This window comes from Cebus imitator, unplaced genomic scaffold (genome assembly GCF_001604975.1).
Source record: "Cebus imitator isolate Cc_AM_T3 unplaced genomic scaffold, Cebus_imitator-1.0 Scaffold142, whole genome shotgun sequence".
In the NCBI taxonomy this organism is placed as follows: Eukaryota; Metazoa; Chordata; class Mammalia; order Primates; family Cebidae; genus Cebus; species Cebus imitator.
In genome coordinates this window covers 4,997,800-5,013,992 of record NW_016107457.1, presented here as the reverse complement: position 1 = coordinate 5,013,992, position 16,193 = coordinate 4,997,800, and the positions used below count along the sequence as shown (strand labels likewise).

Genomic DNA, 16,193 nt, shown 5'->3' with positions numbered 1-16,193 from the left:
GTATCTTGCTCAGTAAACCCTTTGGAGTTTTTATTTGTCCGCACTTCTTTCTTCTCTCACCTCTTCTTGCCTCCAGGAAGGATACTGTGGGGCCGGCTTCTCTTATGACAGCGCCTATTAGTATGCTGGCTTTGTGCCAGCCTGGCCATTCCATCCACAATCCAGGTCTGGAGAACCCAAGAACTGAAATTCTCCCTTTACACTGAGCAGAGGGTGTGGCCATGACAGCCCCTTCTTCCTGGCCAGTAGAAAGCCCTGACCTCAGTCAGCTTTGCTCTCCTCAGAAATGCCAAAGAAAGGAGATGAAATTGGCGGAGGTGGCCTGATTCTTCCCTAGTGGGCTGAGTCAGGCTCCCAATCCTCAAAGAACTGTTCACTTTCCGCAACTGGGTTTTCCTGAAGGCACGATGTAGCGACCACTGTGCACCGTACTTGGATTCAGAAGACCCGGCTGCAAGTTTGGACACGACCACTTACTAGCTACGTGACTTCAGGCAAGCCACTTTAGCTTTCCGAGCTTGTTGGCTTGAAAGAATGCGCCTTGATTCTGCTCCATTATCTGTACTATTCATATTTAAAGGTTCGTACTTCGCAAGAGACACTCTTTAAAAAAAAAAAAAAAAAGGAGTTATCTACTGACCCGTTTCAGCGGAGGTTCAGTAAAGGCCTCCCAGGACTGGCCCCAGGCGTTCCCGGGCCTCCCCGCAGCTGCTGCCCGTCCCCGCCCCCACCCCCACCCCATTCCCTGCGCACCACGGGCTGATGCAGCGTAGCTCTTAGGGGGAGGTGTGAGTCCTTGGAAATCTCCGAAGAATTTCAGAGGGTCGGTCACTCTCATTTACCCTAACGTGCTTTGAAGACTCCTCGAAGGGCCCCTCCTCCACCCGCCTTCCACTGGCCTCCTCTTCCGGGAAGGGTGGCAGCCGGAGACCTCGCGGTTCTCCCTCCCTCAGGCCGCCCCCGGCCGGCGTCTTGCTCTCCGCACCCTGCTGGCCGGGCACTTGGGCGTCCAGGAGCTCCCTCTCGGGGCGGCGCGCGGCGACCGCCGACGGGTTTGGCAGCAGCGCCAGTCGCCGGGCGGCCCGGGCAACTCGCCCGCCTGCCGGTCCGCCCACGTGCGCAGAGAGGAGCGAAGCGCGATCAGTTGCCGCGCCAGCGCTTGCCGCCGGTGGGTGCCTCACCTCAGGGGCCGGGGGGGGCCATAACCTAAGCCCCTTCGCCGGGTTACGCATTTACATAATTCGGCTTCTCTCCCTTCTTTCAGATTCAGGGCTGGAGATGCGAGTCGGGCTCCCCTCCGAGGCGTCGTCTTGCCCATGGTCAGCGCGGGGGCCGCGGGACCCACCGGAGCGCAGGCGGAGCGGGCTGGCGCACGTGGTAAGAACGCAGCTATCTTTTTTTCTTTTTCTTTTCTTTTGAAATAGGACTTTGCACGTTTTTGCCGGAGGTGGGGTATCTACTAGGGTACTAACGTTGCTGCCATTTCTTTCCGTGTCCTTTTAATCCCCAATTGGAAAAGAGCGCACAGCGCAAGCGGGAAACTTTCCCAAATGTGCTCTGGGTGATTGAAGTCAAAGAGATGGCTGGTCTCCAGAGACCAGCTTTTTTGGAGGGAGAAGAGAAGCAGAGGGGTGGAGGAGCGGAGGGAGAGACCGCTCTCCGCCGCCCGAAGGCCCTGAATGCAGTGCGCAGGGCTTGGCGAGAACTGGCGCAGGGCAGCAGCGGTCGCGGCAGGTGAGCTACTGGAGAGCCGCCTGCAGCGCCGCGCTCCCTCCACGGCGTGGCGCCGTGGCTCCCGCCCGCTCCAGCCCACAAGAGGCTAGGGCCGCTCCGGCCGGGGGTGAAAAAGGGACAGGACAGGCCGGCGAGGCTCACTACGCATTATCCCTGGCCTCCGCGGCTTTGGAGCGGGAAAGGGCTGGGGCAGCTCGCAACCCGCACAAACGACCATGAATGAGCCACGCAGGCGGCGGTGCGCTGGGCTTGGGGACCCAGGACCAGCCTCCTGTGGGGCCTGGGCCAGGACGGGCTACCCATACGGGCTGGGGCGCACCCGGAGGTAGACGCTTTGCGCCTAGCAAGCCAGAACCTGCTGCCATTTGGACCTTGGAAAAGTTGTTTAAAATTGCGTTGGGAACTAAATAGAAAGGTTTCTACTTGCAAAGTAAAACGAGTGGGTGGGGGGATGGAGATGGTGTCTTGAAAGTGGCATTAGAGATGCCGCCGGCCGTCACTGAGAACCGCGCGGGGCTCACGGAGGTGTGTTTTGGCGAGGGAGATAAAATATTTCTCCTAGTGCATGTATTCTGGCTCGGGTGGGGGCAGGGCGCGCCCCTGGATCATGGGCTCTTGGGGTCAAGGGGGTTCTGTGGTGGCCAGGACGATAGTGAAGGTCAGGACAGTGTCTTCACAGAGCCTCCTGTCCGGCGAGCCCGGGCGCCCCCTCTGCCTCCGGGACACTGCTGGCAACGCGGGCGCGCGGGCGCACTCAGTCAACAGGGAGGTGTGTAGTGTAAGGTGTTGTGAGTGGGTGTGTGATGAGGGCAGCGGGGGCGGGAGTGTGTAGCGGAAGTGGAGCGAGTGTGAGTGTGTATGTGTGTGTGGAGGGACAGGGTGAGTGTCCAAGCTTCCATCTGGACGCCCCCACGCAGCCGACCGCCCAGACGCGCCGGGAAGGGCGCCCGCTCAGCGCAGCAGCTGAAGGGGGGCGGGGAACGCGCGGGCAGAGGAAGGAGGGTGTCTCCGGCTGAGGATTTCTCTCGAAGCTCCCTACAGTTATTCTGCTCCTCCTAGGGTTTACCCTCCCAGTCTCAAGGTGCCCAAAATACTTAAACAAACAAACAACCCAAACCTGTTCCGTTTTCGCTCCTGTATAAATAGAACAGACTTTCCAAAAAAGCAATACGCATTCACTCTTATCACCAGCCACTTCTTTCCACCAAGTAATTCAGAAAAAAGCAGTCAGCTTCCGTGAATGCATGTAGCTTTTTTTTTTTTTCTTTGCTGCCTCTTTTTGCTTGCGGTTTTGAGCTGCCAAGAAAGTGAGTAGGGGTTTGACTGTAGTGTCTCGGCTCCGCTCGGTTTCTTTCCGAAGTTTAATTTTCCGGAATGGCTCCCAAACAAGGGCTAGGGAGGCGGAGCCGCCAGGACCGGATCTTCGCCTTTTTTGGAAAGTCCCGGAGAACCGGAATTCCTCCCCGCCCGGGGAGGCTGAGCCGCAGCCTGGAGCCGCTTGGGCTCTTGCTGTGGCTGCGGCGGGGTCCGTGGCGTGCCCGCTCCCACGCGATCCCTGCGCCTCGGACCCAGGCTGCAGCTAGGGCCGCGCGCCCGGGACCCCAGCAGATCCCCGCTGGCTGCGAGCTGGGAGTCGCGAGCTCAGCGGAGCCCGCGCGGTCGAGCCCGTGTATGCAAATTAGCCATGTGACGGCAAAAGCCTCCTGGCCCAGCCCTGTTCCTCAGTCCATATATGGGCAGCGACGTCACGGATATTGAAGACCTGCCCATAAATACTTAGAGCAACACTTTCCGTCTAACTGAGCAAGCAGCAATTGATTAATAGCTCGGCGAGGGGACACACTGACTGTTATAATAACACTACACCAGCAACTCCTGGCTTCCCAGCAGCCGGAACACAGACAGGAGAGAGTCAGTGGCAAATAGCCATTTTTCTTCTTTCTTAAAAAACAGCAACTTGTTTGCTACTTTTATTTCTGTGTTTTTTTTTTTTTCTTTTTCTTTTTGGTGTGTGTGGTGGTTGTTTTTAAGTGTGGAGGGCAAAAGGAGATACCATCCCAGGCTCAGTCCAACCCCTCTCCAAAACGGCTTTTCTGACACTCCAGGTAGCGAGGGAGTTGGGTCTCCAGGTTGCGCGAGGAGCAAATGATGACCGCCAAGGCCGTAGACAAAATCCCAGTAACTCTCAGTGGTTTTGTGCACCAGCTGTCTGACAACATCTACCCGGTGGAGGACCTCGCCGCCACGTCGGTGACCATCTTTCCCAATGCCGAACTGGGAGGCCCCTTTGACCAGATGAACGGAGTGGCCGGAGGTAAGCCGCGTGTCTTCGCCGCCCGGGACCTGCGCGGCTCGGAGCTGGTGGGTGGGGTGCAGTGGGTGTGCGGGAATCGGAGGAGAGGATTGGGGCTCCAAGTGGACGGTGCTGACTGCACTGGCTTTGGAGACTCGAAGTGGGTATAGGAGGAACCTGCGATAGCAGGGCCTGGGGCGCGCGGGCAGATGCACCAGGTCGCCGGCAAACCGGCGTGCGTGCGCCCCGGCGCACCCATTCCCCTGGCGAGCACAGGGATGCGGGGTGGAAGAGGCGGCCCCTCCACCGAGCTTCGAGGCTTGCTCAGGCCCTCTGGCCAGCGACACTTCGACCTCCCCTCTCTCGGGGCAGGGGCAAAGTGATGGTAAAGTTCGGGGCTCCTGGGGAGACCTGCGCGTCTGGAGAGCCGAGCGGCGGCGAAGTGCCAGGGGAAAGCGTCGGTAGCTCCCTCCCCGGCAGAGCCGACCCCGGGAAAATCTAGGAGCTCCCCTCAAGCGGCCTGGAGGCGCGCCCCCACCTGCGCGCCGCCCGCTAAGTTGAGGGGGTTAGCGAAGCGGGGGCTCCGGCCGGCGGAGGCAGGGAGTGGGTGGTGGAGGAGGGCGGGCAACGGCGGGAAGCAGCCCCCGGACTGCAGAGGGAGGCCCGCGGGGGCACCGGCAACACCAGTTTCCTTGGCGATGCCATGGAAAGTCATCTCCCAAGGCCCCCCGCGCCTTCCTCGAAGCCGGGCCACTGGCCTTGAGCTGAGGCAGGGACGCGCGGGTGTCAGGAAAGGCGGAGAAGATTGGGAGGGAACCAACCTACGGACTCCTTCCTCTACAGCCACGATTCCTTCCAGCAGCTCTCAGCTGAAGCGCAGCGGGAGAGGGAGGGAGAGAAGGCACCAGGCGCCGGGGATGGGGAACAGCCCGGAAATCACCCACCCCCTTCTCGGGCTCTCCTCACGGTTTGGCACCGTGGCGGCACTGGCTGGGATAGGTCGATTCTTGGGTGGTGTTTTGGTGCCTCAGCAGTGGAACCCCCAGGCAAAAAAGAGAGAGAAGCTCCGGGCAGATGGGGATTTTTTAAATATTGTTGTTGCTATTATTGGGTGTTTTTTATTGGGGACTAGAGCCACAGATGGCTGGGGGTGGAGGGGAGATGGGAAAAGCTCATTCTGCTTTTTTGGAGGTAGTTCTTGAGTTCCATACTGCCAATGGGTTGCCACAGTGGGATCTTGGGCTAGCTAGCCTCTTCTTACTGTCTATGGGCCACAATCTCCCCACCTTTTGGACTTTGCCCCAGCTCTTCAGTGCTAAGACTCTGGGCCTTGGAAATGGACCCATGTGAGTGGAGATGAGAAGGGAGTCCTGGCTGTATTCTCATCGCTCCACCGCTATTCTGCCTTTTCCCTCCCCAGATGGCATGATCAACATTGACATGACTGGAGAGAAGAGGTCGTTGGATCTCCCATATCCCAGCAGCTTTGCTCCCGTCTCTGCACCCAGAAACCAGACCTTCACTTACATGGGCAAGTTCTCCATTGACCCTCAGTACCCTGGTGCCAGCTGCTACCCAGAAGGCATCATCAATATTGTGAGTGCAGGCATCTTGCAAGGGGTCACCTCCCCAGCTTCGACCACAGCCTCGTCCAGCGTCACGTCTGCCTCCCCCAACCCACTGGCCACAGGACCCCTGGGTGTGTGCACCATGTCCCAGACCCAGCCTGACCTGGACCACCTGTACTCTCCGCCACCGCCTCCTCCTCCTTACTCTGGCTGTGCGGGAGACCTCTACCAGGACCCTTCTGCATTCCTGTCAGCAGCCACCACCTCCACCTCTTCCTCTCTGGCCTACCCACCACCTCCTTCCTACCCGTCCCCCAAGCCAGCCACGGACCCAGGTCTCTTCCCGATGATCCCAGACTATCCTGGATTCTTTCCATCTCAGTGCCAGAGAGACCTACATGGTACAGCTGGCCCAGACCGTAAGCCCTTTCCCTGCCCCCTGGACACCCTTCGGGTGCCCCCTCCACTCACTCCACTCTCTACCATCCGTAACTTTACCCTGGGGGGCCCCAGTGCTGGGGTGACTGGACCAGGGGCCAGTGGAGGCAGCGAGGGACCCCGGCTGCCTGGTAGCAGCTCAGCAGCAGCTGCTGCCACTGCCTATAACCCACACCACCTGCCACTGCGGCCCATTCTGAGGCCTCGCAAGTACCCCAACAGACCTAGCAAGACGCCAGTACATGAGAGGCCCTATCCGTGCCCAGCAGAAGGCTGCGACCGGCGGTTCTCCCGCTCCGACGAGCTGACACGGCACATCCGAATCCACACTGGGCACAAGCCCTTCCAGTGTCGGATCTGCATGCGCAACTTCAGCCGCAGTGACCACCTCACCACCCATATCCGCACGCACACTGGTGAGAAGCCCTTTGCCTGTGACTACTGTGGCCGAAAGTTTGCCCGGAGTGATGAGAGGAAGCGCCACACCAAGATCCACCTGAGACAGAAAGAGCGGAAAAGCAGTGCCCCCTCTGCATCACTGCCAGCCCCGTCCACAGCGTCCTGCTCTGGGGGCGCACAGCCTGGGGGTACCCTGTGCAGCAGCAACAGCGGTACTCTTGGTGGAGGGCCGCTGGCCCCTTGCTCCTCTCGGACCCGGACACCTTGAGATGAGACTCAGGCTGACATACCAGCTCCCAAAGGTCCCGGAATCCCTTTGTCCACTGGAGCTGCACGACAAACACTACCACCCTTCCCTGCCCCTCCCTCCCTTCGTTGGGCGAAGGGCTTTGGTGGAGCCTAGCACTGCCCACTTTCCACCTAGAAGCACGTCCTTCCTAAAACTTAGCCCATTCTAGTCTCTCATAGATGAGCTGACTATCAACCCAAGGCAAAAGGGAGGCTTAGAGGGGGATGGGGTGGGGGCCCCTGGCTGAGGGCTGAGGTCTGACCCTGCTTTAAAGGGTTGTTTGACTAGGTTTTGCTCCCCGCTTCCCCTTATTTTGACCCCTCCCAGGCTTTTGACCCTGGATGTCAGGATTAATCTAAGACGTTTTCTACAATAGGTTGGGAGATGCTGATCCCTTCAAGTGGGGACAGCAAAAAGACAAGCAAAACTGATGTGCACTTTATGGCTTGCGACTGATTTGGGGGACTGTACAGTGAGTGAAGCATGGCCTGAATGCCGCACTCTGTGGCCCTTGAATGGCGAATCAGAGCATATCTAGTTGTCTCAACCCTTGAAGCAATATGTATTATAAACTCAGAGAACAGAAGTGCAATGTGATGGGAGGGACATAGCAATATCTGCTCCTTTTCGAGTTGTTTGAGAAATGTAGACTATTTTTTCAGTGTATATCCACTCAGATTTTGTGTATTTTTGATGTACACTGTTCTCTAAATTCTGAATCTTTGGGGAAAAAATGTAAAGCATTTATGATCTCTTGAAATGAGTCAGAGGTTAACTTATTTAAGGGGGATGTACATATATTCTCTGAAACTAGGATGCATGCAATCGTGTTGGAAGTGTCCTTGGTGCCTTGTGTGATGTAGACAATGTTACAGGGTCTGCATGTAAATGGGTTGCCTTATTATGGAAAAAAAAATCACTCCCTGGGTTTAGTATGGCTGTATATTTCTGCCTATTAATATTTGGAATTTTTTTTAGAAAGTATATTTTTGTATGCTTTGTTTTGTGACTTAAAAGTGTTACCTTTGTAGTCAAATTTCAGATAAGAATGTACATAATGTTACTGGAGCTGATTTGTTTGGTTATTAGCTCTTAATAGTTGTGAAAAAATAAATGATCTATTCTAACGCAAAACCACTAACTGAAGTTCAGATAATGGATGGTTTATGACTATAGTGTAAATAAATACTTTTCAACAATATTTTTGTTGCAGAAATCATTTCTGAAATACTTACTGGGTAGGAATTAGTCATTCAATTTCTGTGGGACTATTTCTTAAAAACAGCAGTAAGCACCAGTGAAAATGCTTTTACCAAGCCAGGGTCTCCAGATCTTCTTTGCTAGCCAGTGGACACCAACCCCAAAGGAGGCTCCATTCATAATCAAACACTAGTGTTCCGGGGATTTCCCCCATGCATTAGTGTAAAAGTGGGGAGGCGTTGTTTTGACTCATTGTTCCGTTGTCTCTAACAGCCTATAGCTTCTCTGTGCTCCTGAGTGGGCTCCGGAAAATAAATACTTATAAACAAGTGCCCACTCGGAGACTACACATTTGCAACCACTTTCAGAACCCTGACCAGGGTCTGCAACTCAGATGAGATGTGGCTTTGTGGAAAGTGTGGTGGCGTGGTCAAGCTGGAAATGACTTTCAGCTTCCAGGATTAGTCTCACGACCACAGAAAACTTTTTGAAAAGCGCTATCATCTCTTTAGATCTAAAATGCTCCCAGACGCTGCTGATGACAGCATTAATGGGTTGTCAAAAGGAATTACCCCAGGACTCATTTCGATCCAACCTTCACTTCCCAATTGATTACCCCTATTCGAAAGGATTATTGATCTGCCAAAGGTTTGGTGGGTCTAGAAGTGACTATCAAAATATTCAGCTCATTAGATAGTGGTGCCTCAAGAAAACTTCAAAGATAATCTAAACTAAATAGGCCGATATAGTCCTCCATGGTACTGAATAAGGATTTGCAAAGAATATACTGTATGGTTCATTTTACTGCAAGCCTTTTGTAGTGATTTAAAAATATAAATTCACCACAAAATAGTTAATTTAGCCACAAAGTAAACAGATGATGCCTGTGTGAAGTTATCTTTAAGATCTGGGCCTAAATATCATTTAAGTTCACCCACTTCTGGATCCTTACACAAACGTAACATGTTGCAGCAGCGTCCACCGTTTAGCTGACATCTGAAAATCCATTTGTCTGTTTGCCCATCAGCACCGTTAAGACTCCCTCAAACTCAACCTGTATTTCAGAATAGCCGATAGTCACAGCTACTCTGGAAACCACCTTTTGCCTTTACTAGCACTCGAATTTGAGATGAAATTTGTGGAGGGAATTAATTCCTTTCTTTCATGTCTCTTCTTCATCCCTATTTCAAGGGTGTAGAATCCCTCTATTGCTACAAAACAGAGGTTTCAGAATTTGTTTCAGATTTTTCTAGTGACTGGTGTTTTCCCATTAGTTCCTATTTCCCTGCTTGTCGGCATAGGATCATCCTTGCTTGTCCAACTTTGGCAAGTATAAGACAATGCCACATTTTGATAATTACATGTTTTTAAAGAATACTTCCCTCCTACCAAGATTTCATTATATTAAAATATAGTTTACCCAAATTTTGTAAGGTACATTTGTCTTGCCAAATTCTAGAGTATCTTCAATCAAGATAATCTAACAATCACTTACAAAGCAATCGACTAAAAGTCACCTCAAAAATAAAATAGAAGATATTTTGATGACAGCAAAATTGATTACATAATCACCTTCACCCTGATGTGGGCTTGGTGAGGTAGCGCTAACACACATACCATAAGGAACACCACACCTCAGTGTTTTCTCAGAGCCAACTTTGTGGCTTTTACTATTAGATTTCAACATGTAAGGTCAGTATCTTTAATCAGATTTTGCTCTCTTCTTAAAATGTTCAGAGTGCTTCCTGCACATGCCTCATTTTTTACATTGCTCAAGAAATAAAGCATAGAAAAACGTCCTCTAATATTGTACATACACTTTACAGAATATTATTGATATTTTCGTTGTTGCTGTTAGTTTTCAAAAGCAACTTCTGGAGAATAAATTCCTTAAAGATTCATAATGCTTTTGAGATGGTTCAATTCATATTAAAAATGAGTTGATTATACCTAAGTAAGGTTTATAAATGTTCATAAACCAGGCTATTTAATTTCATTATCACAGCTGCTAATAAGATTAAGGCAAATTGTTTCGTATCTGTTAAAAACGGCTGCAGTGACATTTTAACTATTCAATACCGTGTGTGTGTGTGTGTGTGTGTGTGTGTGTGTGTGTAAGAGTGGTCAGCATCAACACAAGTCCCAAAAATGCTGCCAGTAGAAGCTAAAACTAAACAAATTCTACAGGAAAACAAAGCAAAAAACAAGGAAAGAAAGTAAGTCCTAAACTCCTTCTAGAATGAACGTGTTTTTGTTTTCTTATATAGTACTATCTTATTTTCCTTAGTTAAATACAAAGTAAGCTTTTTTGTTACAGCAAAATAGTCCCATTAGACATTAACTAGCTTCAGATGTGTTTTCCTTCATGCTGTCTTTAGGCTCACTCTCAAGGAAATAAACTATTTTTAAGCGTATATTACTACTTGGGCTTTGGAAATCTGCAGAAGGCCATTAGTTTTTAGTACAACATAATCTTACATTATACATTATGAACCTTTAATGGTAATCAGGCTGTAGACATCAGAGCAGGTAAGGTTTTCCCTGGCCATCTTGCAATAATGAAGATTTATCTCTAAACAATTTTAAACATGCTTTTATTTTTCATAAGTACACTGATTTTTTTTTTTTTTTCTTTTTTTGAGACAGAGTTTCGCTCTTGTCGCCTAGGCTGGTGTGCAGTGGTGTGATCTTGGCTCACTGCAACCTCTGCCTCCCGGGTTTAAGCGATTCTCCTGCCTCAGACTCATGCCCAGCTAACTTTTAGTAGAAGCAGGGTTTCACCATGTTGGCCAGGCTGGTCTCCAACGTCTGACCTCAGGTGATCAACCCACCTCAGCCTCCCAAAGTGCGGGGATTACCAGTACACTGATTTTAATCCAGAAATGTAACCATCCCCAGATTCGGGTTTGAAGATTCAATATCTATAAGGGACTTGACAAATGGTTTCCTTCTTTGACAGCAGATGCCTCATTGCAATGGAAGTGATCAGTGATTGGCTTCTGTATATACACTTAACTATTAATTCTGTAATTGCAGGTCTTTCATTTAGAGGTTGGAGTTGGAAAGCAATAGGCAAGCCCTGAATTAAAGACATATCGCTTCTTCATTGGGCATTAGAGCTAGAGCTCAAGATTCAGAAATCAGTAACAGAGGAGTAATGGCAGAGTCCTCCCGAGATGCCAGGACGGAGGCACCTACAAGGAGACAATGAAAAGGGGAATAAAAGGTGTGGATTTTGAAAAAAGTTCAGGCTTAGTAGTGTTAAAGCTCAGAAATCCCACTCCTGTTGACAAAACACGTATTATTTAAAAAGTAGGCTATCATTTTCACTAATAAATAGGAGTTGGTGTAAATGCAACCCATTCAAATCAGGCTTAGTGAAAAATCAATTCTCATAAAATAGTAAGTAGGTACACAATACTCTGCGTTGATTTTACTGGCCAGTGACAGGACCAGATACTTCAAAACCTTCGGAAGCATTTAGACAGACAATTTCTCACCCATGAGGCAATTATTGCGTTTATTATTCATCACAAAAGTGATTAATATCATTGTGCTCATTAGTCTTTCCTAGGGGAAGATGACTTTTAATCCCACAGTTGTTATTAAAACATTACCTGTATTGGAGGGGACTATATGGAAACACAAGAGCAACACAGTCAGTTATGACTAACAGTTTATGCACACAGGTGCAAGATTACTTTCTGCACCACATTTTGTCTTTGTAATAAGCATATTACAAAGACACTATTCCTTAGTGGCTCACTAAACAAGTTACATTTTGTTTACTCAGAATTTATTAGTGAACCAGAAGTTTCACCGCTCTTATTGAACTAAATATTGACATACCATATTGCTGTTTTGGCCTGCAACACTTTCGGTTACTCTTTTGAAAAGCACCTTAGGTTTTTTCTTCCAATTTGCTTTGTAAATAAAAACTTAAAATTTTTTTTTCATAGAGTCATAATAACTCTTCCTTTATTCCTGTCCTATAGTCAGGATGTTTTGTAGGTTAGGTTACTGTACTCCAGGTTTTATTATATCACGTACGTTGCTATTAACAATCTTTGTAAGCCAATCAACCTTTTGCTACAATATAATCCAAAAAAGTATGATTGATAACCACATTCATTACTGTGCTATGGAAAAAAAAACCTTTTATTTCATGAAGTTTTCTAAGAAAATCATTTGCATATCTAGAATTTATTTTCAAACTAAGTGGCATGAAGAACTGCTTCAAACTGCCCCCAAAGGCATTTTAAACTACACCAGAATGTGGAACTACAATAAAACAATTTTAGCAACCCTGGAGGAAATGCTTGGTACTATGCCTGTGTCAGGTTTTATAACATAGTTTTCCATGTCCTGTTGAATGAGTATCTTTTTGTGTTTTGTTTTGGTTTTATTTTTAAATCATTCACCAAGTATTTGCTTTTTAATACTATCTTAAAAATTGGGAACAAATACTCCCTCATCCTGGGTCTCTGTAACACAGCGTGCATAAAGAGGCAAAGGCACATACTGTTTCTCTACATACAGGGTCAACATTCCACCACTAATAGCAAATCTCCCTTTATTATAGATATTAGAATGCTATCACCACTTGGGCAAGTCAATCAAGAGGGCTTAGACGACAGCTGGGCAAATGTTAATGTGTTTAATTCTACAATTTGTTTTTATTAAAAGTTTTGTGAAAAAAGGAATCCTATAAATAGTAAAAAAGGAGAAACAGTGCTCCATGGTCTGAAGCAAATGGAGTCAATAAACCTGTAAACAAGGTAAGATTGCTCAGACTATTAAAAGCACAAAAATAAAACAAGTCACAGATAGCAAGACTGTTCAAGAGTTGGGAGTGGGAAATGGGAAGTGTTTAATCCCAAGTTTTGGTGCCCTAAACTGGTCAGTAGTATAGCTAATTCTCAATTCTCTAGCTGTGATCATCTGTGCCTTCTGTGCCTTCCTAAGAAAACCACATTAGATGAACCCAGCGCTCGGTCGTTTTAGGGAGAGGGCTGAGATAACACTGCCAGCAACACAGCGGGAACCACCCGCGTCGGGAACATTAGAGTTCCTGAGAGAATGTGAAACAGTTCTCAACATGGTATTTCTCCCTATTTTTACAGTAAAATATTGGAAGTAAATAAAGATATGAAACGCAACAGCTGGCTAGGGGTGTTTTACATTCAGTTGTTTGGAAGCATAACAGATTCAGCTCCTTTGAATCTTCCCGTTAGAAAATATAGAATTATTCTATCACCTTTTGAAGTGCAGTAAGAGAAAAAAAGTCATGTGAGGATAATACAGTCTTTGCATTAAAGGTGAATCTGCAACATGAAATCTGCTCAATTCACAGATCTGTAGATTCATAGGGAAGATAAGCTCTAAGTGACCATGTCACAGAGACATGCAGGTGCTGAATTTCTTAGTAGATGCTGCCTGAGTAAACCAGATGTGGCTACTGGGCAAAGGGAGGAAAGAAAATAAATCTTGTCCTCTACATGCATAGTTATGTTGTGAGAGTAATCCCCAAACTGAAAAAGCCATTTAATTTTCACAAGGAATTAATTAGGCAGGCCAGCTCACTTTAAACAGTAGCTTATCTCTTTAAACCTAGTTTTTACCAATGACTTGAACTAAAAACAATTCAAACCACTGGGTCATGCACAGTCAATAAGTTAAAACTCTTAAGAAAAAAAGGGCATAAGGGCATGAGTGGAAAATAAACCCTATTTACCTAAGGGGTGGGGGGGTAGGAGGAAGAAAACCACTTAGTATTTTGTGTAGAATGGGGAAGAGAGGAAGATACTTTCATTATGGCTTTAGGATGGAAGCGCTTCAGATAATCTCCTGCCCTACTCCCCCAAATCAAAGCCCCGGTGGCAGTGACAGAACCAGGAAACAATCTAGCCTCCCCGCCCACCCCGCCCCCATAACCGTGCCCAGCTGCTGCTGTCCAGTCGCCCGTGCTTCCCAAGGCTGCCGAGGAAGCGGCTGCTGCTCATTCCAGTAGATCCAAGGCCCAGGCTAGGGGGTAGAGACACAGCCCTTGTGGTAGGGTAGGGCACGTCTTCGGCCCACCGCTCCTGGGTGCCGGTGGCTTCAAGGGAAGACCTTAGGACCTGGATAGGGTTCTCCCTCGCACCAGAAGTCATCGGCCTGCGGGGTCTCCAGGAGCCACACCTCTCGGGGCAGGTCACAGGCCGAGCTGGAGGCCTCCTTGGGCCTGACCGGCTCCAGCACCCGGTAATAATGGCAGTCCCTGCCGTCGTCCGGGTCGTAGGGCGGGGCCAGGATGTCCAAGAAGGCGGCAGGACCTTCCACCGCGTCGATCTGGTGCAGGTTGTCCCGGTGCGGTGTGAGGACGCAAGGGCCGCTGGCTTCGGTGTATTCGGCCCGCGAGCGCAGTACGCCAGGTCGCACGGCTTCCCGCTCCCGGGGCTGCAGCGGCGGCTCGAATTGCTGCTCGGGCGGCAAGGCCAGCGGCCGTTGCCCGCCGCCCGCGTCCAGCTTGTCCATGCAGCTGATGCGCACGGTGCCATAGAGCACCTTGAGCATGCCGTGCATGCCCGGGTGGTCATGCAGCGGGATGGACGTGCCGCTCTTGAGCAGGAACACGCCCAGGCTGAAGCCGTCAGTCTCGTAGATGTGCATGTAGGTGACGGGCGGCAGGTTGGGCGGCAACGGCTGCAGTGTGGCCTTGCGCGGGGCGATGTTCAAGTCCTCCGCGCGGACCTGGGTCAGAAGGCTTTTCAGCTTGCTCAGGTTCTCAGGAAAGCCCGGTGGCATCGGCGCCTCCGGGCCAGACGCCGCGCCGCGATCGGAAGCGCCGCGGCCGCCCCCGCTGCCCCGGAAGGTGAGGCAAGCCTGGCGGGCGATCCGTTGGATCAGGGAGGCCATGTTGTCTCGGGGCATGGTCAGCTGCTCCTCCGCGTGCCGGGGCCGGCCCCCTCCTTTCCTCCGCCCCTTGCGGTCCCCTGCGGCCGCCACGACTGCCCGCAGCCCGGGTCGAGGCGGGAGGCCCCGCAACCACCCGACCGTCGGGCGCGCGGCACCGCCGCCAACCTCAGCAGCCACGCGCCCGCAACTGCCCGGCGCGCTCGCCTGGCGCCCCCTCCGAGCGCGCACGCGCACACCCCACACCCCGCACTCACGCTCCGGGAGCAGGTACCGGCCGCGCGGACGGTGCCAGGCTTTGCCTTACGCCCGGCGCTCCATTCATGCGGCCCGCACCTACGACGGTGGCCGGGCGCCCGGGGAACCCTGCAGAGCATGCCGGGACTTGTAGTCCGGCCTTCCGCATGAGCGCTAAGAAAGTTCACTTTGTTGATTGGAAAAGGGAAGAACCATTACACATGTTGGGTATAAAACAACTTTTTCAGGATGCAGAGGTGTTTTTCTTGTTTTAAAAACGATGAATCAGCTTGCTAGTGTAGCCACTTGACTACAACTCCCGACATTCCCCGCAGAGTGGGGTAGTGCACTTCCGGCAGCTGGCCCGCGGAGTAGTGGAGGCTCTTGGCCTTGACAAGGAACAGGGCAAGTAGGGTCGTTAACCTCCTGGCGCCGTTGGGGCCTAGTTAACCATCCAGGGTCGCCTTCCTCTGGCCTTGCCCCTGGGAAGGAGGCTGTTGAGTCAACCTTAGCTCCTCGTAGCCGCCTAGGCAGCACTGTCTCCCACGGGAATTGCAGGAAGGCGCCTTTGTAATTTTGTGTTTCATAGGAGGGAAGGGGGTCCAGGCAGTCCTCTGTGATCACCAAGGCTACTCGGCCCAGCTGGGCCCAGCTGTTGTTTGCATCAGGACCTGATGACGCTGCTCTTCTGTTTACAGAGCACGATAGCTTTTTGCTGGAGAGACTTGAGAGGCCATTTGCAGTGGTCGTGGATTCTGAACACTAGTGGTTATCAAATCTTGGTTTGCCTGAGAATGGGGAGGGGTCTTTTATAAATACAGATTCCCTGTTGTCACCCAGAGATGGAGTTACTAGATGGTTCTGAGGCATCCTGGGAGAAACAGTGGTGTAAAACAGTCAGTTCAATCAGTAATTGTGAAATTAGTTCACTACACAGAGGCATCCTTTGTGGCATGAACTAACTTTTGACATAAGTAAATGACTAGAAAAACAAGATATTAGATACTAAGGCTTTAAACTTAACCCTGAGTTTAAAGTCATTTTGGACTCCAAAGCTGAACATGGGTTTCTTGTACGTTTTGTAATTGGAGTGGTTCAGTATATCCTCTCCAGTTAAAATAGGCATATTTTTTAGTGCATT

The 16,193-nt window shown here is 50.4% G+C and overlaps 2 protein-coding genes across 4 annotated transcripts; one reads left to right on the top strand and one right to left on the bottom strand.

Moving 5' to 3' along the window:
- Positions 1 to 1,106: 1,106 nt before the first annotated feature.
- On the top strand, positions 1,107 to 7,922 carry EGR2 (early growth response 2). 3 transcript variants are annotated; one of them, XM_037743386.1, is made up of 4 exons: positions 1,107 to 1,168; positions 1,265 to 1,377; positions 3,940 to 4,048; positions 5,448 to 7,922. In XM_037743386.1, the coding sequence occupies exons 2-4, from the start codon at positions 1,279 to 1,281 to the stop codon at positions 6,698 to 6,700; spliced, it is 1,461 nt and encodes a 486-aa protein (XP_037599314.1). In that variant the 5' UTR covers positions 1,107 to 1,168; positions 1,265 to 1,278; the 3' UTR covers positions 6,701 to 7,922. The 3 variants fall into 3 exon arrangements, with proteins under 3 accessions (XP_037599314.1, XP_037599315.1, XP_037599316.1); XM_037743387.1 differs by lacking the exons at positions 1,107 to 1,168; positions 1,265 to 1,377 and adding an exon at positions 3,428 to 3,839; XM_037743388.1 differs by lacking the exons at positions 1,107 to 1,168; positions 1,265 to 1,377; positions 3,940 to 4,048 and adding an exon at positions 4,237 to 4,592.
- A 3,497-nt stretch (positions 7,923 to 11,419) lies between these two features.
- Positions 11,420 to 15,186, bottom strand: ADO (2-aminoethanethiol dioxygenase). The gene has a single exon (XM_017542325.2). The coding sequence runs from the start codon at positions 14,831 to 14,833 to the stop codon at positions 14,021 to 14,023; it is 813 nt and encodes a 270-aa protein (XP_017397814.1). The 5' UTR covers positions 14,834 to 15,186; the 3' UTR covers positions 11,420 to 14,020.
- Between the last annotated feature and the right edge of the window lie 1,007 nt (positions 15,187 to 16,193).